We start from the raw sequence: 25,097 nt of genomic DNA, 5'->3' as shown, positions 1-25,097 counted from the left end.
TTTTTCGTTATCACCATCACCTTTTTTTTTTCAACTTCTTATAATTCTTTTGTTTTATTCTCGTAACAAGAATAAAAAAAATCAACTAAAGAAAAAGAAGATATACATAATGCTGCAAAAATCACAAAAAAAGAGGAGGAAAACAAAACAAATGCAGCAATAGCAAAATAATAAAAGAATAAAAAAGAAGAAAAAAAATACAAAGAAAAAGAAGAAGAATGCGAAAAAGAAGTGGAAGATATGAAAAGGTAGTGTGTTCTCACGCGCTAATAATAAAGCTAGTTTTTGTTAAACTTAAATTAATTTAATTAAATTAAATTGCCAAAAAACTTAAATATGTAGTATCGTTCTATTTTATTCTACACTTAAGAATTTTGAACTTGTTTGGATGTTTTTCATAATTTATTTAGATTGAGACATATCTCCTCACTTAAATCCTTTATTAAAAACATTTTTATAACAATAAAAAATAATAGTTATTCAAATAAAAACATGTTTTTCAAAAAGATGATAGTTTATATGGAGTTAATATGTAAATGTGTTATATAAAATTGCTTTAACAAATATATTGAATTATTTTTATATGAAAATATTTCCATTTAAATACTCAACTAAAAATTACAATTTGAATCCAATTAAAGATAAATTTAAAATCTTTAATTTTTTTATTGGGTACAACATAATATTGTTTTGGCCATTCTTATTCCCATTTATATTTTTTTGTTATTTAACATTATTTCTTAACTTGACAGATTAAGAAATAATTTGTCGTGAATTTGAATTCTATTTAAAAATTTATTTTTGATTAATGGATTGCTATATATACAATACAGAATTTAAAATTCCAATATTTACTTAAACAGATGATGAATAAGTTGAAGATTCGACCAGCTTTAAGTTGATTTATTCCCATTTATATTTGATCTTATGTGTATGCCTAAAATCATATCTAATGACTAACCTCCCTTCTAATGTCCTAAGACAAAAACTCTCCACCAAAACATAACAAGCAAACCTTTGCCATTCATAACTTTCACTCTTCACTTCTTCTCTCACTCTCACAACCCTCTCTCTCCCATTCCCATTAACCCACCCTCCAGCCTCTTGAACCCACCTCATGTTCTCAATTATTGCTGAACTCAACCCCACACTCACCCTTCTCCTATTATATGGATTAACCGCTCTAAACCAAAACATGCTGTTACAATCACTTCTTGAATGCTTTGTAGCTTCCATTCCTGAAACTAAAGCAACCTCTCTTTCCACATATGCATTCACAATTACCACATTACCCTCTTCACTTATTTCATCACTTCCACAAGAGTAAATCTCTTCCCATTTTTGCTCCAACGTCATCACATAAAACAAGGACTTGTTCATTTGTTTCTTCACCCTCTTGCCTTCTCTTACAAATATAAATGGACAGTACCATTTTCCAACTATCACCGGAGGCGAGCGTTTTCTTGAAACTGTAAAGTTAAAATCAGGAAGCTGTTCTCTGAGGGGGGCGTCGACGCCTAGCGCTTCGCTTAGCCGGCAAGATCGGTATGAGCCGGAGATTCGGAGTCTCCAACCTTTCTTTCTTAGGAATGTGGGAGGTATGCCGTCCGGCGTGATCGACTTAGCGAAGAATCCGCCGGTGTGGTGATTATGAATCTTGAAGATTTGATACAAGTCTTTTAAGTTGAAAGGCTTTGGTTTTTGGTCATTCAAGAGATCACTGAAGCAGCAACGGATAATGTCACCCTCTCTTGAGCATTTACAAGCTTTCCTACAATATCATAACATTTTCCAACATTATCACTATAAAATTCAACCATATATTACAACCATATTAGATATATAATTGTTTCTTCTTATAAGTTTAAGCCGAACAAATAATTTTAAAAAATATTACATGTACACAAACAATTAACTATTAAATTAATTATTATGTATTTATATATAATTAGATGTATTATTTAATTCATTTGTAATATGTATTTATATTTATACAGATTAATTTTTAATACGTACCTAACACGGTATAATAACATGATATCTGAGTTTTTATAACAAAAAAATTTTAAAATTCAATCTTTTATTAAACTCAAAACAAAAATTTCAACATAAAATAAATAAAACGAAAAAAATTATATAAAATTCACGCAAAATCCATATAGACATGGTTGCTTGTTAGATATATAGCGTTTGAAAGAGAGACAAATTGAGAGACTGAAATAAGTTTTAGTATTGTGTTTGGTGTAAAGTGAAGAACAGAGATTGAAATAAGAATAAAACTCTAATTTAATTTACACTAAGAATAAAGTTAGAATTAATTATTTAAAATATTTTAGATATAAAATATTATTAAAATTTCAGTCTCCGTTTTCAAAAATTTCAGTTTCCGCCTCCATTTGTTAGAGGTATTGAAATACTGAAATTTTAGAGACAAAGACTAAATTTTAGTACTAATTTTTAAACTAAAAAACATAATATTAGATTCCAGTTTCAATCTCCATTCCAATACCTTAAAATAAAGGCTACCTTATGGACTTAAGTTTTTGTATAAATGATTTCATTTTTTAGCAGCCAAATTAAAGACTAGAAAGACCATATATATATATATATATATATAGGAAAAGTCTAGAGGGTCGGTAATTTTTGTGTTTTCTGGCCAGCACTTAACCGTAAAAAAAAGTAAATAATTTCTCATCATTAGATGTAATCTCACACCATTAAAAATACTATTGATGGCCAATTGATAGTTACAAAATATTAAAAAAGTTGCTGCTTCCTAGCATTGCCCTATATATATATATATATATATATATATATATATATATATATATATATATATATATATATATATATTCATATGAAGATTGAAGAAAACAAGATGATAAAACGTACCCTTTGTATCTTCCTCTAGCTCTAATGATATAGTAACGGTTGGAAGAAAGCGGGTGATTAGGCACAGGCACAAACCAAACCTTAGTGTCTGAAGTTTGCTGATACTCTGATGAGTGACTCACTCTGAAGATCTTGTCCTGAGGGAAGGGCAGTCTCTTAACATTCTTCCGCCGGCATAGCCGCCAACAACACGCGTCCTCCGCCTCCGCTTCCTCGTCGGTGATCACTAAATAACCGGAATATGGAGCATCTGGTGTTGCCACTTCAAGAGTACTTGGTGATCTTCTGTACATAGACAAAGGTCTAGTCACATACATCTTTATTCAGTGTGCTAGAAAGAACAAAAATATGTGTGGGATTTATCAGATTCAGTTGCTTCTTAATGAAGTTATGTGAAAATGAGAGGACGTATTAAATTAAAGTAGAAACGAGCCACACTTTCATGGTGCTAATGGAGATACTACACTCTATACGCTTTAATTGGTAAAGGATTAAAGAGAATTTAAAGGAAAAAAGCACTACTCTGCTTTTACTTTCAATTGTTTATGTCCACTTTATTTTCGTTACTTATTATTATTAATATTTTTTTAAAAAAATTCACATGCAATTGTCATTAGATAATAATTTAATCAAGAGCAATGCTAGAGAACCAAAAAGATATTAGCCAAAAACTAGTCAAATATTTTTGGGTGAATCCAAAATCTTAATATATATGGATGTTTCTTCTGCTAAATATTAGAATATTTCTTTTTCATATTAAATGGATGTTCTTTTATATATTTTTCGAATTTTTTTGCAAATGTGAATGTCTCTATTTCTTTAAGAATTTCATATATTTTTTTTAAATTTTATAGATATTTAATTATTTTTGCTAAAATATAACTGGATATTTCTTTTGTTAAGTATTATAATATTTTTTTATATTTCTATAATTTTTCAAAGACTCCTTTTGACTAAGAGCAAGTGTGTAATTTGCAGTCTTTTTAATCATCAAAACAACACCTAATATTCCAAAACGATTATGTACAAAGTAGAATCTCTTCATACAATGTGATGAAATCCTCGGCACTCGACAGTGTTTAACTCCTGTGTTTCAATAATGCAGCAAATAATAAATACCAATTAGCACATGGCAAAGATCAAATAAAAGGCCACTTGAAAATTTTTGTCTATTTTTTTGGATTAGAAGGAAAAGATAGAGGAAACAAAACTCTCTTCTCCCTTCATTTCAAATCTCCAAAGAGATTAATAATTACAGATGTTTTTTTTTTAATAAGAAAAGAGTGTGTCCAAACACAAAAGGGACGCATTCCATAAAAGGGAACTAGATCATAACAGTCAAGAAACTCCCAGAAAAACACAAAGAACAAAAAAAAATATGAATATAACATCAAATTCGATCTGGTTCGTGAAAGGGAAGCGGTTTTTGTCGACGGTGGTGAATCCAACGAGTCAGATGTCGGTGATAGAAGAGGAGTGGATCGCAATGGAGAGGTGGAGAAGGCCTGACGGTAAGAGAGATGTCTGTGTGTGTGAGAGAAAAGAGGAAAACTTTTATAGATTTTAATTAAGTTTACTTAATTGATTTTAAATTTTTTAAATTTTAAATTTAAAAAACTTAAAATTAATTATTAATATAAATTAATATGATTTTGTTTAATTTTTTTGTTAGTAACTTCTTAGTTTTATATATTTTTTTTTATCAAACATATTAAATCATCTCACAATTATCAGCTAACAACTTTATATAAATTATTATTATTATTATTATCGATATCGGTGACACTACGTGTACAAATATTTCTGATAATCAAATCCAACTAATTTAAAAGAAAGAAGATGCTGAAATTGAAATTAAACGCGTGTATGCTGTAGATAAAAAAAAATATATCTAAAAATACTTTGTTAGATTTAGTTAAAAAATAATTTGTTTATCTAATATTTTCATGTTACTATTATTTAAAAAATGTAATTTCCACAATATAATACCGAATGCAACAAAAATTGCTTAAATCCTTGAAGCTTGAGGATAATTACCCAGATACAAACACAAGAATATGTAATTATTTGTTAAATTATTTAGTTGTTATCTTATTAGAAATTTAAAATAGATAGTGAAAGTAGCATGATTTGGATTGCCAAAAAGGATAAAGCAGCACCACTGTCTACTCTATTTAGTGAAGCTTCATGAATTTTAGTGGACTGTCAACTTTCCAAATCATCTTCTCTTCCCTTTCCCCTCTTTAATAATTCCAAGAATTTGTTGAATAATACACAAAAATTCGAAAATAGATTCTTTTCATTTTTTTAACAATTGAAAGGATAAAATGTAATTTTTTATTATTAATTTTATAAATATAATAAAAAATAAATATGAGAAAGAAAATAATAAAAAATTATAAATTATATTTTATACTTTTAATTTTTTTTAATAATTGAGAGGATTTATTTTTTAAAAATAATGTGTCTAATGATATTTTCAATTTTAAACTTATCATAGAGAATTAGAGATATCAAACTCCTTTCTTTGCTATATAATTAGAGCCACATTTTGATGATATGAACAAATCATCTAAAAAAAAAACATCCCCGTTCATCAATACTAGCGGCTCACCAGGCACTATCGTGCCTGTTCAGCCGCTTTTCTATTGAGTTTTAAAAATTAATTTTATATTTTTATTTTAAAATTATAAATTTAATAATAATTAAAAATAAATTATAAAAAAATAAAATATCTTAAATGATTTAACATGTAAAATATTAAAAAATAAATTTAAATTAAAAAATAAGATTAAAAAATATTAATTTGCTATTATGTGTAATAAAATTAATATAAAAATTTATTGATATTATTTAAAGATTAGTTATTTATAAATATTATTAAATTTATTTATTTTTTCAATCCTATTTAATTAGAAGCAAATTTAAAAATTTATATCCAAAATATTTTTTATCTCCATCCATAATTTTAATAGATAAAAAAATATATTTTTTCAATTTAATATTAAAATAATAGTACTTTTATCTGACATTTAAGTAAAAATTATCTTTTATAAATAACTAATATGTATTTTGGTTTATATATACTCTTTTTGAATCAGAAAAATGTTATTATCTTTTTGTATAATTCAAATAGATAAAATTTTTTTTTAATCTTATATTAAACATCTTTAATTATTTTTAATTTTATTATTATTTTAAAATTATTAATTTTTATTTTGATTATATCATATCATCATATTATACACTATCATTTTTTCTTATCATTCTTTTTACATAGATAATTATTATCGTCTCACCGTCACTATTATGTTGTCTTATTTTATTTTTTTCCGCAATCAATTACTATAATACCATTATGGCAGCTCTCATTTTTTTTCATCACTTTGTATGTGAAAGACAGATTAAAAATATATAAGAATGAGTTAACAAAATAATTTATGAGAGTTCTTCGATTCATTATTGATAGGTATATACATGTCAAAAAAATTAAAAAATAAATATCAGATAAAAAAATAATCATTTTTTTAAATTAAATTGATGAGAGAAATTTTGTATGTGAAAGATAGATTAAAAATATATAAGAATGAATACAGTTTGGTAAGTAAACTGAAAAGAAAGGAAAATGAAGGTGAAAGTTATGCGTGAAATTAATATCAACAATAAAATGTTATAAAATTTGCAATTGTAGTAAATGAAAGCGAGGAAAAGATGGAAGCGATACAATCACGATATTCAGGGAATGAGAATGATGACAACAGTAATAATATAGAAGAGTGCACCTCATGGCAAGAGGAGAAGCACTAAAAATTGAATAATGAGATCAAACTTGGTATAAAGTATTCACATAAAGAATATACCCAAAATAAAACGATAAGATTTATAAAAAATTATTTATCACCCCTAATTATTTTTTTCCTCCTTTCATACATGGCGTCGAAAATCAACATTTGGCATAGTCATTATCTAGTTCAGAAAATTACAAAAATTCATCCAAATAATTGTTACATACAGAGAAACACATTCAGACTTGGAAAGAGAAGTAAGAAAAATTAAAAACGGATAAAATTAATTAAATGGATAAATTATTGGAATAAAGAATTGAAGAAGAGGTTACGATTCCTACAACTATTAGTGAAACAGAATGAAAATAAGATAGAATAACATGTGTTGCTGTTAACGGTGAAAGTTTTTTTATTTAAAGTAAAAGACGCATGTACGGGAGAATCTCTATCATTAAGGGCAACATTAGAAAGTACATTATATATTGTAATTGAATTCATAACAAAGAAAATTAGTTATCGTGTTACCTGTATCAAATTGATAATGGGTGGTAGCTCTGGTCATTTGTTTAATTGTAGTCAATTGGGTTACTCCTATGTTTGTAGTTAATCGAGTACCTCTACCTGCGTTTGGCATTGGAGTTGGAATTGGAGTCAGTTGATATAGCAACTTGTTTTCCTTGTCGAATCATCTACGGATAAGTTGCACGTCCTCTAGCTAGGTGTTGCTGTCTTTGTTCTTCGATCATGTTGTCTTCTTCGCCTAGCATATTCTGTTCAAGTGGGTCGACGTTGATTGTTGATTTTGTGAAGTTTTCAGTTCTATTTGTCAAAAAGATAGCAAAATATAGAGAATCAAAAAGGTTTGTGAGACCAAAATTGAAAGTGAAAAAGTATTTAATTCTGTTGGGGTTTCAATTTTTAAATTGAGTACATAGTGGGAGCAGTTTTTTATTGGAAGTAAATCAGTTTTAAAATATGTCGTGGGTTGAAAATGAATCAATTTAATACTTTGTCGTGAGATAAATTCTTTTATAAAAAAATAAAAAATTGAGGACGTGGTAACAGTTTGTTATATTAAATTTAATGTGTAACAAAAATAAAAAAGAAACAGGGATAAGATAGGGAGAAGGAATTGGATACCAAACTTTTCTATCCCATTATATATTGGTATAGATAAAAAAAGTTATTATGACAAAAATAAAAAAAATAGTAAATAGAAAATAATAGAAAAAATAGTTATTATAATAGAAATCAAAGTTGTCAATCATACAATGGGACTATTTCAATTCGAAAAGAATAAAAGAAAATTCAAATCTAAATTTATTTGATACTAAATAAAATAAAATTACATAAAATATTATTATTTACCGTATAAATTAAATAAAAAATTACTAATATTTTTAAATAAATATTTTATACAACAACTGTCAAGTAGAATTCACTGAATAAAAAAAATTGAACATCAAACTCCCATATTTTTTTTTGTATATTGTTATTTTGTTATAGTATAAATAATAGTTTTGGAATTATCTAAATATTTTAATATAAATTAGTTAATATTGCCAAAGCTAAAAAATTTAAGAGATAAAATTAATATTTCTTCTAATGATTATTTTTAAAATTATAAATACACAATAAAAAATTAGAGTACATTAAAATAGTACAATAATAAAAAATAATTCAAAAGATAAAATTAACAAACTAATGGAATATATATACACAACTAACCAATATTATTTGGACCAATTCTAATACTTGAATATCTAAAAACAGATTTTTAACATATAAATAATATTTTTTGAATTTCGTAAATCTTTTAATATAAATAATTTAATATTATCTGGACAAAAAAAATTAAAAAATAAGATTAATATTTCTTTTAAGAATGATTTTTATCAAAATTATAAATACATAATAAAAATTTAGAGTACATTAAAATAGTACCATAATAAAAAAATTCAAATATTAAATTAATAGTGTAAATTTTTTAAGTAAAGAATTAAGAACGATACAAAAAATTCAAATATTAAATTAATAGCGTAAATTTTTTAAGGGAACAATTAATAACCATAATACCCTGTCAAGAGGTGACAGGTACGTCAAGTGGCCAAGTAGAGTAATGGCAGTTTTTTAAAGATAACTGATATTAAGTGGAGAAGTTAATTAGAGAGGGTAATACTGAAAAAAAAATTTGGACACTAAACTCATGTATTGCCATTATATATTGTTATAGATAAGAGCCCAATTTTATATAGTTTTTTCTTTCTTTGAAGGGAACGTTGTATTTTCTACCACTTTACTAGTCTATTAAATTTGAAGAGTTCCACATACTCTTTACGTTCATCAAGAAGATAATGGGTTATGGGTGGACTTCAAATTTAACATTGATATAAACCGTAGATTGTACCTTTAAACCTCCAAATAACTCCACAAAATTATTGGATTGAATTTTTGAAAGATTTATCAACATTTATCTAATTCATTGTTCGATTTTAATGATTGATATTAGTGTATACATAATAATTTTGTTTAAAAAAATTTGTCTCTCACCTTTAAAACACAAATATTGGAAACAAAAATATAAAGTAACTACATATTTTTGCTTACACATAATTTGTTTGCTTAAAACATTAATTAGTATGCTTTTTATTTTATTTAAAATTAATTAATCTAATATTTAAAAAATTTATTATCTATTATATATTACTAATTTTACAATCAAAATATACCACATGTCACTCTTTTATTCTAATTAAAATAAAATCTTTTCTCTATCTCTCTCATTCTATCTCTCGTATATATTATTATCAATGACTAATTACAAATTTAACAATTAAAATATGTAATATGACATTCTCTAATTGTATTTAAATTAAATTAAAATATTAAAATTGAAATTGAAATATAACTATATTATATATTATATATTACATATTATTAACTAATTTAATAACCAAAATATGTCGCATAACACTTTTTTATTAAAATTGAGAGAAAATATTTTTGAAAAAATATTTTTTTTCAAAATTAATAAACTCCCTTTATACGTTCTCTTATTTACCTTTCTCTTTTTCCATTTTTCTCTATTTTTTTCTTCACTCCATATATAATTTATAATTTATATTTTATAATAATAAATTAACAAATTAAAATGTATCACCAAATATTTTTTATTACAATTAAAATAAAATTTTCTTTTCAAAATTAACAAACTCTTCTCATTCTTCTTCTTTATCTTTCTCTCTATTTTCTCTCATTCTCTATTTTTATCTACTTTTATATTCTAAAAAAATAAAATTAATAAGATAATATAATTCAAAGAAAAATTATAATAATATTATTATATGCATATTTTTTTATTTAATTTTGAATTTTTATTGCTTATCTTCTTAATATATATTTTTACTTCTCTTCCTTCAAATACTTATTACATATAATTTGGAGAAAATACTAATGTTGTGATTAACGGTTAGAATCAAAATTCAATTGTTTTAAAAAAAAATTGAATTAATTTTATAACTATCAATATAATTTTTTTGTGCTAATATCTAATTATATTTTTATATACGTAGAGAGAAAAAAATTTTATTTTTAAATATTAAGCATAAAAATTAATTATTTCTATTTGTGTAACAGACTTAATACCTAAATAAATATAAAAATATACATGATAAATTCTTTTAAATTTTAGAAATGAATATTAAAATTAATTATTAATAAAAAATTAAATTCTTTCACATACAAATAATAACTAAAAATTATATTATTTGATTTTTTAATCTAGAGAGACTCTAATCTTCTTAGTCGATAGAAACTTTTATCTCCAATAATTTTTTTGTAAAAGTAATTTAATTCTATAAATTTTTTTGTGTCATAATCTATAATATCAGAACAAAATCGACATAATTTTAAAAGATTTATATTTTCATAATTTTGTTACGAATAAAAATACTAGTTAAAGATTAATTTATCAGAAACTTTTATTACAAACTAATTTATTTAATAAAAAAAACTGTTACCGACCAATTTGTGATATTATTTGAAAAAAAAAAAGAAAAAGAAAAAACATTGAATTTGCGTATGGTGTGAGTAGCAGTTACAAAGAAGGCTCATCTCTCTCAGTTCCCTTATCTCAGATCAGATCTGCTTCGCCCAACTCACACTCCTTCTTCTTCTTCTTCTTCTCGTTGTTTCCGGCGCCATTTTTTCCATCTCACCAATCTACTACCAGGTTCCTCCTCCTCCTTCTTCACAACTCTTCGAATGACAGATTACGTTGTTTTCTAATTTACATGCGATCCGTAAATTTCTATTGCTTCTCTGATGGATCTCGAATCTACGTTCATTTCGCTCTTTATTTTTGGTGAAATAGGGTTTTACGAGCTTTGGTTCTGTTGAGTCCTTCGTACTTATCGTTCTCTATAACCGAATCAATTAGTTGCATGTAATGTTATTTTTTTGAATCCTTGTGATCGGTTTTTGTAAGAATGTTTATTACTATGCAATATGAAATATGTGGAAATGATTTATGGTGCTTATTGTTTTGTTGTGGTAATTGCAGCAAGAATGTACAATAATGTTGGACCGCAACCCGGAATACCGCAGCCTCCGGCGAGTTCGCAACCTAATCCTTTTGGGAGTGCATTCAATGTTGCTGGCTCAGGACTCATTCGAGGTGGATTGGGTGCTTATGGAGGGAAAATATTAGGATCAAGTTCTGAGTATGTCCAGAGCAATGTAAGTTTCATTCTTCTACCATTGTTCTTTGCAAAGAATTTATTTTACTAGATGTTTGTGGACATGATTTCAACATTATGATGGGAAGAAACTACATTTAGCTAAACATGATGTTGTTGAAGCTTAATCATTTGATCATGTATCATCTCTAAGTGGTTGATCTAATGTCTGTAGTGCTTATCTGTTGATTTTCAGAGTTGATGTGTAATTGGCACTTTAGTGTGTAGAGTTCTCAGTTTAGTTTCATACTTTAATGAATGTTTGAGATTCTTTTTTATTTGCTTTTACAATCTATTTCATATGTGGCTTATTTTCTCACTTTCAGATTTAAAGGATAAACCAAAAATAAATAAATAAATAGCATTATATACCTTGATTTTCTATCTCTGCTTACTTTAAGTATAGATATTCTCTAAAGATGTGGATTCAATGTTTATGTATTTTGATTAAGCTTCTTTATTAAATGGCAGATAAGTCGATATTTTTCTGACCCTCAATACTACTTTCAAGTTAATGACCATTATGTCAAGAACAAATTGAAGGTGGTTTTGTTTCCATTCCTGCATCGGGTAAGCAGTAATGTCACTCCCTCCTGCATCTTTCCTTTGGTTTCCATTTTATTATCCTATTTCATGTACATGATGGTTATACTGTTGTTTCCTTTTCCTTATTCAGGGTCATTGGACTAGAATTACTGAACCAGTTGGTGGCAGGCTGTCCTATAAACCACCAATTTATGACATAAACGCACCAGATCTATACATTCCATTAATGGCATTCGGTACCTATGTTGTTCTCGCGGGCCTCTCATTGGGTCTTCATGGAAAGTACGTGAATCTTCTCTTCCTTGCTTTCATTTTCATGCTAGAGTATTCAGTAATGGCATGCTCTATTAGTATCAAGTTTGGATTAACTATGATGCTATATTACCTGATTGTGTAAAATATCATGTCTTTTATATTGCAATTATTTTCTCTATGTTGCATAAGGAAGAAAAGTGCAAGCATAGCTTAAGATGCATTGTTTTTACATTAAACTTTCGTGGTTATGCTATGACAGCAGTTCCGGAGGTTGCATTTTCAGAACCAATTTTACCAAAATATCAGCTAATGTCTGATGTGCTATTGTAGATAGGGATAATTTTAAATGATCAATCTACTTCCCTCCTTTAGGCTTTAATGTATCAACCATGTATTATGAAACAGAATTGCTCTATTTTAAAGTGTTGGTAAATGATTATGTGAAAAGGATCTGTGTGTTGTGTGGTATAATGTGGCGGGTAAGGAATTACAATACCTCTTATGTGGTGGTGCAATGAAACAGATGATGCTCTAAGTTATATTGAAAGTGCTTAACATTAGAAAATTTCTTCATTGCAAATAACTTCGGTATATCAGTGTCTAATGTGTTGTAGTTTCCAGGTGTCATGACTCTTTTTTCCCTTCTTCCAGTAATGTTTGAAGTACTAAAATTGTTTTTCTCCAAAGTCGAAAATTTATTAATATGTTTCAGTCTAACATTCTGTAAGAACTTAATTGGAAGCATTAGAAGTCTTGAGCTTCTTAGATGTTACAGAGATTGTGAATTCTATTTTCATGATTTTTATTTAGAATTTTTTCACGATTGTGCTCTGATTTGTTACACTGAGAATTTAGTTGTCTGTATAACTCATTTTTGTTCACTCTCTAGCTTCTCTCCATGTTTGCTCAAAGTTTCTTAATGGTACTGTATAATATGTATATCCAGGTTTAGTCCAGAAGCTTTGAACTTGTTATTCATCAAGGGATTGCTTGGTTGGTTTATGCAAGCTTCACTGCTAAAAGTAACATTACTTTCGTTGGGCAGTGGGGAAGCGCCACTGCTAGACATTATAGCATATGCTGGTTATACTTTCACTGGTATATGTTTGGCCGTTCTTGGAAGAATAATATTGGGTTACTCTTACTACTTTTTGATGCCATGGACCTGCTTATGCATGGGAGTATTCTTGGTGAAAACAATGAAGAGAGTCCTTTTCGCAGAGGTGAGAAGTTATGATTCAAGCAGACACCACTATCTCTTGCTGTTTATTGCTTTGGTCCAGTTTCCATTGTTCACATGGCTTGGCAACATTACAATCAACTGGCTTTTGTAGTGGGAATAGATTCACTGTACTTAGAAGCAATTCTTAGTGATAATATTCTTTGGTTGTCGATGCTGGAGAATTGTAATATATGGGCTTTTTTGTTTCCCCATTGTTTGTTTTGGTTGGGGATTAAACCTTAACAGAAATGCATAATTACAGGCCTTCTCTTCTCCACATTTATGCTTATTCTTTTGGTACTTATCAATAGAAATTTGAAACATCATTCTTTTATAAAATTATTATGTATGCCATTGTGAAACCACTATGAAGTTTGATTTTGTAGTTGTAAACCTTTTTCACTTTTCATCTAATCAGCCAATATCATACATTGTTCTGTTCTATTTGGCTTAGAGCTTTCCATGTGTCTAAGCAACTTTACCATAAAAAACAGCAAAAGGTGCAATGTGATTTAGTTTGTGAACAGAAATAGAGAGTCGAGAGATACGAGCAAAAAATGAGCACGGTGGTTATAAATGTTTTTTATTGGGTAAATACCCTATTTGGTCTTGACCATTTTTTTTTTAGATATAGGGCATCTTAATCATTCTTAAACCCCCAAACCCCCAACCAGATCTTCACTCATTGAAAAAAATTGACAAATCAACTCCTGTTACCGAATGACAAAAGGTTGCCGCTGACGTGTCAGATAACAGTGTCACGTGTCACATCCAAATGATCGCAGCGACTAAAAACCCCCTTCACTTGTTCAGTTCACTGGTAAGCAGTAGAGAACAAAGAGAGAAATGATGTCGTGCCTCAACATCTCTACCAGCGTCTCCCTCAACGGCGCCAACACCTCCTCCAATCCTCTTCAAAGCCACCTCCACCGACGTCAATCTCATCGGAAAACCCAAAGCCCTTAGCTTCTTCTTCATTTCCAATTTCTAGATTCATTTTTTGTTATTCAACAAATGGAAATTTGAATTTTTATGCGTATGACGTGATATATTATATAGATGGTTTCTAAATTTTACCTGCTTGAAACTTCTATGGATTATTAGATATTTTAGATTTATCTTTTATGGTGATGGTGGTAGAAGATTTTGAATAGTGGATCCTTGAAGTGAATGGAGAATGAGGTTTAGTGGTTGTGAAAAGGGTGACAGTGAAATCCGCCATTAATGAAAGAATCAAAGCTCAATGGTGTCCGCCATTAATAAGAAATAGAAGCTCAGTGGTGTTTGTGTAAAAGAAATTGAAAATGAGTGAGTGAATGAAGGAAGACTTAAGAAAAGAAACAAAGGAGTGCATTATCCAAAGGAAAAAACAAAGGCGTAAGGTTGGAAATTTGAGAAGGGGTTTTTAGTCCTGCAACTATTTGGAGGTGACACGTAACACTGTTACCTGACACATCAGCGACAACCTTTTGCTGTCTGATAGCAAGGGTTGATTTGTCTATTTTTTTTAATGAGTGTAGGTCTGTTTGAGGTTGAAGAATGATTAAGGTGCGCTATGTCTCACGGAAAAAAGATTAAGAGCCGAATAGGGTATTTACTCTTTATTATTTATATTTCTAGTCCTAAATAAAATATTCGTCTTTTTTAAACTTTCAATATGTTGTATATATTCATTTATTAAAGTGAAAAGACGCCAAATGCAACTCAAAACAGTAAGACATAAACTATGGAGGTCTCTAATGTGAGACTAATCCTCATCCATACTATTGATCATTAATATAAAAGTGATTTTATAGTGATGATAATGAAATATCTTACCGTGAGATATAGTAGAAGATAATTAATTTGGAGCGTTGAAGCCAAAAGCTTTGGAAGTGAAAATTTATAATGGACAATGGCATTGATTGAATTTTGAGAGAAATTCAAACATAGTGGACAGTGGGTAAAGGAATGAAGGAAGACATAGAGGATAATGACATTCAACTTTATACTAGGTGTATTCATGAATTAATCGTATCTGCAAATTCGTGGTATTTATCCGTATTTGATTCGCACTCTTATCGAATCGGATTATAGATATCACATCAATATATTCAATATATATGGATCCGATCTATATATTTGCAGATTTGCGCTAAATAATAAATAAAGAGATAAATATCAAATCGTATTCGAAAGATTCTAGTGCTGACAAAATAGTATCTGACTTTTATTATTAATAAAATGGTACCTGAATGATTTTAAAATTTGACAAGCATGTCCTCATATTTGTCGGAGCAGATCTCCGGTGAGAATGATATTGAACTAGCCACCGTTTTTTGCTGATATGGCAACCTACTTAAACTAATTACTTACCTGTAATTACCAATTAAATCAATTCATAGGTGAAAAATTCCTAATTCACACTAACATTGTCCTGAACCCTAAATTGGGACTTTCGAGCTTGCTTTGTCCAAATTTTGCAGATTGAAACATGAATTCATCCACAGGTCATGGGAAATCTGGTATGGGGAAAAACAACCCATCAATAGAAGCTTTCGAAGTGGATGGTATATCAGAGCTTGTGAGTAAAACCTATGATGGAACGTGCTTTTGTCGCCTCCCAGCGGTTCCGTTGAAGTCAAAGACAACTAGCAACCTGATAGATGATTTTTGCGATGTCCTATGTGAAAGGTAAAAATCAATATTTTGTGCATATGAAGTGAAGACTCAGTCATGAATAGATTAAAGTACAAACCTCAAATAGTAAAACACTTAGATTAATAATTTATAAAAAATGAATAAAGCTCCTAACCTTCATAAATGAGATTAGTTGCTCACGGTGGAGTTAAAAATAGGATTCTAAAGTATGGTGTAATGTGTTACGTAATGTCCCTGTTCGTGACAAAGTCTTTATTTAAAACCTAAAATTCAAATTCAAATTAAATAAAAAAATCAAATCAAATCCTAATCAAATCTTTTCTAATGTCTCTTAATTAACTAGTGATCTTCCTTGTAATTAAAATTCAGAACTTGATGTGTCGCTTTATTAAAATCATGGGCTTGTGGCCTTCTTGATGGATACCTTCCAGGGGTTGGTGTTGCTCTCAAAGATGTGGGTCAAGTGAGGGAGGTCCCACGCCCTTGAAGATAGGAGGCTAGGTGTATCCCTGGTGTGTGCAACGTCCCACGTGCTCGAGGACTTGGAGGTGGGGCTATTAGAGCTTGGCCCAACGTGGGACGTGGGACGTGGGAAGGTCACGTGTGATGTCTTCGCAAGCATGGAGGATGGAGCTGCTGGCCTTTTGCCCAATGAGGGACGTGAGGAAGGCCACATGCGATGTCTTTACATGGAAAGGGAGATGGGGCTGCTGGCCTTTGGTCTAACACGGGACGGGGGTCTTCAACATGGGACGTGGAGCTTCATACATGGAGGTGGCATGGGCAACGTCCCACGTTGGTAAAGGATGAAGGCTTGGGTGTGAGGCACGTTTGACGTCTTCATGCCTGGAAGCTTGGGTGTGGAGAGGGGGCGTAACCCACGTTTCACATTGGTGAAGAGAGTGAAAAATGGCGTGAGGGACGTCTCACGTTAGTGATGAAGGGAAAGTGAAGGTGGTGAGGCAAGTGTGGCAAGGCATGCATGGGTGTGGGGGATGTGGCACACCATGCTTATATGGAGTTTGGAGTGTTGTATGGTGTGTAGGAGTGTTTTGGGGGGTGTTTTGGACGTCTTTTAGGCGTGGCAAGAATGGCTGGGTGTGTAGGGACGTCCGACACCTTTGTGGAGTACTTCCAGCGGGTGTTTTGGTGCGTGGAGGGCGTGGCCCACGTGGGTCACGTTCCATGCTGGGCTTCTTCGCGCTGAAGTTTCGAACTCAAAGATGAAGGTTGTTCGTGGCTCAAACGGAACGTCCAATATAGACAATTATATATTTTTAGAAAGTTCTGGAAGTTGGCTTTTCAACACCGTTAAAACCGTTTCATTTAGACCTTTATAATTCAAGTAATGGTCACTCGAGTATGAAGAAGTCAGGATGACAGCATCCACAAATTTTCTCTGCACTTGTCTTCAATTCTTGGTCCCTTCTTGATCCTTGGGATGTTGCTTCCTTTTGCATGGCACCTTTCTTGGTTCTCCCAGTGACTTCTTGGTTGTCCTTCTCCTTTTTTGTTTTTCCTCCTTTAATTTTACTTAAAATCTTTCAACAACTTCCTAAACATATCAAAACACAAAGCAACTCCAAGAATCATTGATTAAAGCATAAAACATCTCAATTAAAATAAGAAACTCACTAACTTTATTTAAAAAAATAATAAAAAAATAACTAAAGATGTTCATCCATCAAAACCAAATAAGCCCTCAACAAAAAATAAATTACATGTTTCGATATTCACCTTATGTATTTCAGTTACTAAACCCTATTATATCTCATATTACCCTTTCTATTCTTTTGCCAAAAACCCATGTGATGATACATAAATGAGACAAAACGATCTTTCTGAAAATTGACAAAAGAAACATAGAAAGAATAAATCAAAGGTAAAGTGTTGGTTCCTTAACAGAACAAACACAAAAACTTAATTCATCAATCTTATAGTAAGTTTAAAGGCAAAATAACCATTGCTCTAAATAACCATTACTCAGTCACTATCACAAGTTACAACAATGAAAAGAAGCGAAACTTACCTCGTCAATGGCATCATCAACGGTGTCACGATGATGCTCTTTGCAAGGCTTTTTACTCGAAGCTCTCCAATCAACAATGGTTCTCACGTTGATTTGTTAACCTTGGCACCTAGACTGATTTTAAGAGCAACGTCTCTCATTTTATGTGATCTTTGAGTTTAATTCTTGAGTGAAAAATAAGATAATTAATCACAGCAAATAGTAGTAAATGTAGATTAGTCCTATAAAATTAGGATAAACTTAGTGCGAATTAGAAATTTTCTACCTATGAATTTATTTAATTTAATTACTAATTATAGGTAAGTAATTAGTTTAAGAAGGTTGTTATATCAACAAAAAATGGTGGTTAGCTCAACATCATTCTCACTAGAGACGTGCTTCAGCAAGCACGATATTAAATTTTAAAATTATTTAAGTATCATTTTGTTAATTATAAAGTCAAATACCGTTTTGTTATTGCTAGAATATTTTAAATACCGATTTAGTATTTATTTCATAAATAAAAAATATATATTGTATTTATATTTTATTTTAATTAATAATTATTATTTATATATCTTATATTATTTTATTTTTGTTGTTTAAGAAAAGTTGGTTTATTTAATATTGTATGACACTTACACTGTATGAGTAATCATATTTAAAAAAATAAAAAAGAGTTTTATTATAATAAAAAATAAATTTTATTAATTTTTTTAATAAAAATAAATTTTTTAATATATTTTTATCTTGTGCATACAACTGGTATTCGATCTACAAATATGCCAATTAAATTCAAATATAAAAAATGTGATTTAGATCCAATGTAATAAATTATTTAATGCGAATTAGATCGAAATTTTGATTATATCCAATCTCCTTCGAAAACACTCCAATCCATATCCAAAAAAGAAAAGAAAAAAAAAAAAAAACGAAACCTTAGCCTGAAGCGGAAACCCCTCACTGCTTCACCACTTTCTCCTCTGTTTTCCCTGCTCGCACCGTTTCTGTTTTCTTCGGCGCCTGCACGTTCCTCAAGCGGAAACCCCTCTCCGTAAGTGACGTCCTTGTACGCCGCCGTCTCCGGCGCTGTCCGGTAGCCTGAGCGGTTTAATATCCGGTCCGGTTTACAGTACCTTGCAATTCACAACTTACAATTCAATTTCTCGTTTGACGCACAACATGATATGAGATCAGGTACTAAAATTCCCATGAAATTCTCTGCCTCCTAGTGTTTTTGAAGCTCAAAATTTTTTTGGAGTAATGCAGTTTGTCGGGAACTTGAAGATTGATTATATGGCTGTGTAGAGCATCAATTGTGAAAGAGAGCATGGCTTCTTTTTCCTTTTCTTCTTTCAATACTGGATCATTTGTTGATATAGCTCAAAGAAGATATTTTGGGGTTTGTGGAGGTTTGTGCACTAGTTCATTTGTTTTTCCTTCTCCGGGGTTTAGATTTAATCAGTCATACAAATTTCAACATAATTTGGTTTGGAACCCGAAATTGAAGTATTATTATGATGATAGAAGATGTCGAAATGCCTCACTGAAGTTTCCTTATTGTTGCAATTCTCAACATGGTTTTTCCGGTAACAATAAAATTGAGCCACTTGTGAGTAGTAGAAGCAGGGTTGAGAGAAAGTCACACTATGGTAAAGGAGATAGTAATAGGTTGAAGAAGAGATTTTCGTTGAGGTTGCGGCCGAGGTTAAGGTTATTGGCTATGAGAATGAGGAGGGCATCCATTAAGTCCTTTTTGAATGAGGTGGGAATCTTTGTCCGTAAGAATATTAGAACCGTGGCATTTTCTGCCTCGGTTTCTATTGTTTTCAGCCTTTGTTTCCTGTTTTTGAAGTTGACTGCGCTTCCTCCGGTGAAAACCGTACCGTATTCTGACTTGATTACAAGCCTTCAGAGTGGGTATGTTGCGAAAGTGTTGCTGGAAGAGGGGTCCCGGCGCATATATTACAACATGAACAATCCAGTTGTTGAAAATGATCAGGTTTCTGGAAATGAATTGCAAGTTGCTGATGTTTCAGTTGACAGGGATGTAGATAAGCCTCCAAGTGAGGGAGCTTCAAGCGCTGGCAAAACCCCAGCATTGAATATATTAGGGAAATTTTCGAAGGCTCGGGCTTCAGTTCCTGAGTGGCAGTATTCCACAAGAAAAATTGACCGTGATGAAAAATTCCTTCTTAGTTTAATGAGAGAAAAAGGAGTTTCATATAGTTCTGCCCCTCAATCTGTGTTAATGTCAATGAGGAATACTTTGATAACCGTGATTACACTGTGGATACCGTTGATTCCAATGATGTGGCTTCTATACCGTCAGCTTTCTGCTGCTAATAGTCCAGCTAGGAAGCAGAAACCTAACGGCCAGACAGTTGGATTTGATGATGTTGAAGGAGTTGATTCTGCAAAAGTAGAGCTCATGGAGGTAATTATCTCATACTATAATGTTTACAATCATTATGCATTTATCGGTTAGCATTATAAAATTATATTTTGCTGTCTTGCTAGTTTGGTTGACAAATAAGTGTAGCTGATGACGTCACTTTTCCCCCTATATCAGTTGTACATTTATCAGTCGCTTATCTTTTATTTTCTAGTTTCTAGTGTACCTAATTGGTCATTAGATGCATTTATGCGAGTAATACAAGAGTCAATCATAGTCTGTTTTCTTTTTGTTATTAGTTTTCCAATTTTAATTTTCTTTTGCCTGAAATATTCTTCTCTGTTGATAACATACCAAGAAGAAACACTAATCATTATGTTGGAGGATCTCACACAAGCTAACTGATTTGGCAGTATAAACTGTATAGTATTATTAGAATTTTTAACTACAACATGGTACAAGAGCATAACGTTTTAGTATAAGGAGCTAAGAAAGTGCCACTAACATTATGGTTTATGATACACAAGTTGTGACAGTATTCTGGTTGTGACCACAGGTTGACACAAATTCTTTAAAAATCAGATAAATAATGGCTAATGTTGATCAACTTTGTAAGCATATGATGTCTGTCTTTTCATTACACATCCTCCATGAAAGTAATCCTCTTTGCATCCCAATGTTAATCAACTTTGTAGTTTTCCATTTATTAATGCATTCCCTTGTTTGTAGATAGTTTCATGTTTGCAAGGGGATATAAACTACCAAAAGGTAGGGGCAAAATTACCTCGAGGTGTGTTGCTGGTAGGCCCCCCTGGAACAGGGAAAACATTACTTGCACGTGCTGTGGCGGGGGAAGCAGGTGTACCCTTTTTCACCGTATCTGCCAGTGAGTTTGTGGAATTGTTTGTTGGGAGAGGAGCAGCTAGAATCAGAGACCTTTTTAATGCAGCAAGGAAATTTGCACCATCAATCATATTCATAGATGAGCTTGATGCCGTTGGAGGCAGGCGCGGAAGAAGTTTCAACGATGAACGTGACCAAACACTAAACCAAGTAAGTTTACTACACTTATTTCGTGTCAACAAACAATTCAAAAGTGGTTCTGACTTACAGAGTTACTGCGTCAGATATTAGAAAAGTAGGATTTCTGCAGGTGAATTGTTATCAATTATTTTTCAAGATTGCCCTTTTTTGTTAAACGAACAGCTCATTTTAAAAATGTTCCAGTCCAACTGCTTCATCAATTATTTCATAGTATTAATTTATAGTCGATACTAGAAATACAAGGATTTCATATGTTAATTGGAATTTTGGTTAGACAATTAGCATAATTATCACTGTGAAGAGTTTATGATGTTCTCTAAGCTAACCTTTCTTGTTTTCTGTATGTATAGTTGCTCACAGAAATGGATGGATTTGAATCTGAGATGAGAGTGGTTGTCATTGCAGCAACTAATCGCCCGGAAGCTTTGGATCCAGCCCTATGTCGCCCTGGTCGTTTCTCGCGAAAAGTATATGTCGGGGAGCCTGATGAGGAAGGAAGGAGAAAGATATTGGCTGTACATCTAAGAGGTGTTCCCTTAGAGGAGGACACAAACATCATTTGTCATTTAATCGCTTCTCTTACTGCTGGCTTTGTAGGTGCTGACCTGGCAAACATCGTCAATGAAGCTGCTTTGCTTGCTGCCCGTAGAGGTAAAGATCAATTTGTGGTTTTACATTCAAGTCGATATTGCATTCACAAGTTACCATCACAATGCCTCACTAAATTGTATCTCTTTTTTTTTATTATTTAAAGTATACAGTGGGATATAATGTATTTTCCCACCTAATTCTGTATAAATTAGTTTTAGTTGCACATTATCTTCCAACTAAAATATCCACTCTATCTGCCTCTGCATTGGTTGTCCTCATCCTTGAGTATTCTTTCTGCCCTCACGTCAAATATATTTAATTACTTTCAAGAAAGAGGGCTAAGTCTTGGTGGTTGGTCTGTTCGGGTTGTGTCGGGTTTGGGTTAAAATAAAATCCAATCAAATTACTTCAAGTTGGGTTGGCTTTGCTTACAACAAAATTTAGCCGACCCGAATTGACTCAGTCCAATCCACTCCGTGGTGCATAAGTATGAAGGCTTAGGTCATCAGGTCAATGACCAGCCATGAAGTGCGGATACACCAAAACGAGGTCTCTGTGTGTCCAGCACGTTAGTGTTTGATACTCAAAGGCAACTACAACACATGCCATATATGTACCTGCATTTAACACTTATGTTTTCTGTTTCTACTTCATAGACACTTGAAACATGACTTAGACATGGTGTCAATGGGTTCAGAAACACCAATATTGGTGCTTGAATATTGATGGTAGTGATAATGGTAGTTTGTCATTTGTAAATGCTTGAATACCATCATAGAAATCTTGAAAGGGTCCATGTCCATGGTGGTATCCATGCTTCAAAGGTGTCTCAATAATTCATAAGTTACACGTTTTGCACTTTGCAGGTAGTGAAGGTGTGGCAAGGGAGGATATAATGGAAGCAATTGAAAGAGCAAAGTTTGGAATCAATGATAAGCAACTTAGGTCAAATAAACTAAGCAAGGAGTTGGTTAAGCTCTTCCCTTGGATGCCATCATTGATGGGAAGAAGTGATAAGAGACAGGATGACCTACAAGGACCACTAGGTTATCAATCATTGAGCTCATGAATAATGTTATCTTTACCTCTCAAATGCACTTTAATTTATCTTCTACCTACAACAACAACAACAGAAATTAAAGCATCAATTGCCTAAAATTGTACCCTATTTTTGTGGCTAGAGACAATTTCTCATAGCATTAAAGTTTTGGCCAACATTGACACCACCTTTCTCCTTTTATAACCTAACTTTGCTAATTCTTTTCTAGACCCAACTTCATTTATGTAAAATGCCGTGGTGTAGCAGCTTTTTGTTAACCCATATATGATCCTAATTTATTTTTTAGTGACAGCAATTTGGGACCAAAAGAAGTAATTAACAAATTATAATTAAGAAGGGTATATATCACTACTCTTATCTGTCATGTGCTTATCAAGCTACAAAGCACTACAAGTTATTTCAAGCTAGCTGTCATGTATTCGTTTGAATTCTCATGGTACGGGTAAAAAAAAAAACAAGGTAACCTGTTTAATTCTAAAAAAAATGGTGATTTATGATTTAAACCTTTTATTTGATTAATGAGATATTTTTAAAAAATATACAAATATGAAATATGTGAGCCGAAAAGGTGACTCTTCTTTTGGGGTTTAAAAATCACAATCAAGCATGAGTTTATAAATAAATCTTCTATTAATGAGTGACTGATGCTATATTGTCCAATTTGTTGTTCTTGAATGTTCTGAAACCTTTCCCTCCTCTTTACTCACATCGGTAGTGTTCTGGCCATGTTTAGAGTCCATATTTTATGTGACATTGGATACACATTAAATATAAAAATGCTTTATAAATAGAAAAAAATAGTCATCATATATATAATATAATTGTGTATTTAAATATGAGTAAATAGTCAAATTCGTCTCTAAACAATTACTCGTTCTCTAAATTAGTCTTTGAAAGATTTTTTTATTCAAGTTCGTGAACTTATTAAGTTATTAGCTAATTAAGAATGTCAAGTGCTAAATGTGTGCTATGGTGTCACTTAATATATCATATTAGCAAATTTTGACGCCATCATTAATAGAAGTGATGACAGGACTAATGTGACTAATTTAAAATTTTTGAATGATGAATTTGATTAAAATTTTTTTTCAAAAACCAATTTAAAAAATGAGTGATCTCTTAAAAGACGAATTTGACCATTTAATCATTTAGATATATTATCTGACACATTATCTCAATCAAGTAATCAGCTATACTAGAATAATCAAATATTTTACAACAACATAATTAAAAGAATAATTAAAGGATTTCACAAATTCGATTATATAGGACTAGGATTTTATGACACATACCTAAGTTCCGACACGAATTTGGTGCAAACTATAGACACAAAAAAAAAAATAAATTTGGTGCAAACTATGCCCTCACTAGTGTTGTGCATAATCTTCCAAAAATAAAAGATAATGCAAACATTGTAACACTAATTTTAAATTGGACAGTCAAAGTGTAATGATCAATTAATACAAAAGAAAACAACAAAAGATTTATAAGAAATTTTCGAACTTAACTTACGATTGATTTATTTCACTGATTTCACTTTTAGTTGTTTATAAGAAAGGCTAAGTAGAAAAATTTGGACTTAATTAAACCAATTTTCCAATTAATGACAAGTCAGTTTGTTAGAAATTCAAGTATGCTATTTTATTTTGGATTAAATATTACAGGTATACAATTGTTGCGTAGGATGCACATTGACTAATAGATTATTCTATATTCGAATCAATATTTATTTAAGTAAATTAGTGAATTAACTATCAAACAAATTTAGATTAGTTTGGATGCATATTGATCATGAACTTAAGAAACAATCAAATAAATCTTAAAAGTAATGTCGGCACCTGTTTCTCACTAAAACAAAAATGTTTCATGTATTACCATTATTCGTGCTTAAATATCTCTTGACCACGTCATTCTAACTTCTTT

The 25,097-nt window shown here is 30.7% G+C and overlaps 3 protein-coding genes across 5 annotated transcripts; 2 read left to right on the top strand and 1 right to left on the bottom strand.

The window, feature by feature from the left end:
• Positions 1-871: 871 nt before the first annotated feature.
• LOC112716664 (uncharacterized) lies at positions 872-3,359 on the bottom strand. Its single transcript, XM_025768624.3, has 2 exons — positions 2,893-3,359; positions 872-1,771 (listed from the first exon to the last, which is right to left on the bottom strand). Exons 1-2 carry the CDS (start codon positions 3,207-3,209, stop codon positions 904-906), a joined length of 1,185 nt encoding a protein of 394 aa, XP_025624409.1. The 5' UTR covers positions 3,210-3,359; the 3' UTR covers positions 872-903.
• Positions 3,360-10,705: 7,346 nt separating this feature from the next.
• LOC112716663 (uncharacterized) lies at positions 10,706-13,775 on the top strand. Of its 2 annotated transcripts, none has more exons than XM_025768622.3 (5): positions 10,706-10,908; positions 11,239-11,414; positions 11,885-11,983; positions 12,090-12,241; positions 13,161-13,775. In XM_025768622.3, exons 2-5 carry the CDS (start codon positions 11,244-11,246, stop codon positions 13,546-13,548), a joined length of 810 nt encoding a protein of 269 aa, XP_025624407.1. In that variant the 5' UTR covers positions 10,706-10,908; positions 11,239-11,243; the 3' UTR covers positions 13,549-13,775. The 2 variants fall into 2 exon arrangements, with proteins under 2 accessions (XP_025624407.1, XP_072061604.1); XM_072205503.1 differs by having other exon boundaries at positions 10,807-11,121.
• Positions 13,776-18,929: 5,154 nt separating this feature from the next.
• LOC112716662 (probable inactive ATP-dependent zinc metalloprotease FTSHI 3, chloroplastic) lies at positions 18,930-23,340 on the top strand. Of its 2 annotated transcripts, XM_025768621.3 has the most exons (5): positions 18,930-19,281; positions 19,354-20,521; positions 21,209-21,532; positions 21,874-22,174; positions 22,981-23,340. In XM_025768621.3, exons 2-5 carry the CDS (start codon positions 19,415-19,417, stop codon positions 23,181-23,183), a joined length of 1,935 nt encoding a protein of 644 aa, XP_025624406.1. In that variant the 5' UTR covers positions 18,930-19,281; positions 19,354-19,414; the 3' UTR covers positions 23,184-23,340. The 2 variants fall into 2 exon arrangements, with proteins under 2 accessions (XP_025624406.1, XP_072061603.1); XM_072205502.1 differs by having other exon boundaries at positions 18,940-20,521.
• Positions 23,341-25,097: the final 1,757 nt, after the last annotated feature.

The sequence above is a fragment of the Arachis hypogaea genome, chromosome 10, assembly GCF_003086295.3.
Source record: "Arachis hypogaea cultivar Tifrunner chromosome 10, arahy.Tifrunner.gnm2.J5K5, whole genome shotgun sequence".
Lineage (NCBI taxonomy): Eukaryota > Viridiplantae > Streptophyta > Magnoliopsida > Fabales > Fabaceae > Arachis > Arachis hypogaea.
Note: the sequence above shows the minus strand (reverse complement) of the source record. Positions and strands in the feature narration are given on the sequence as shown.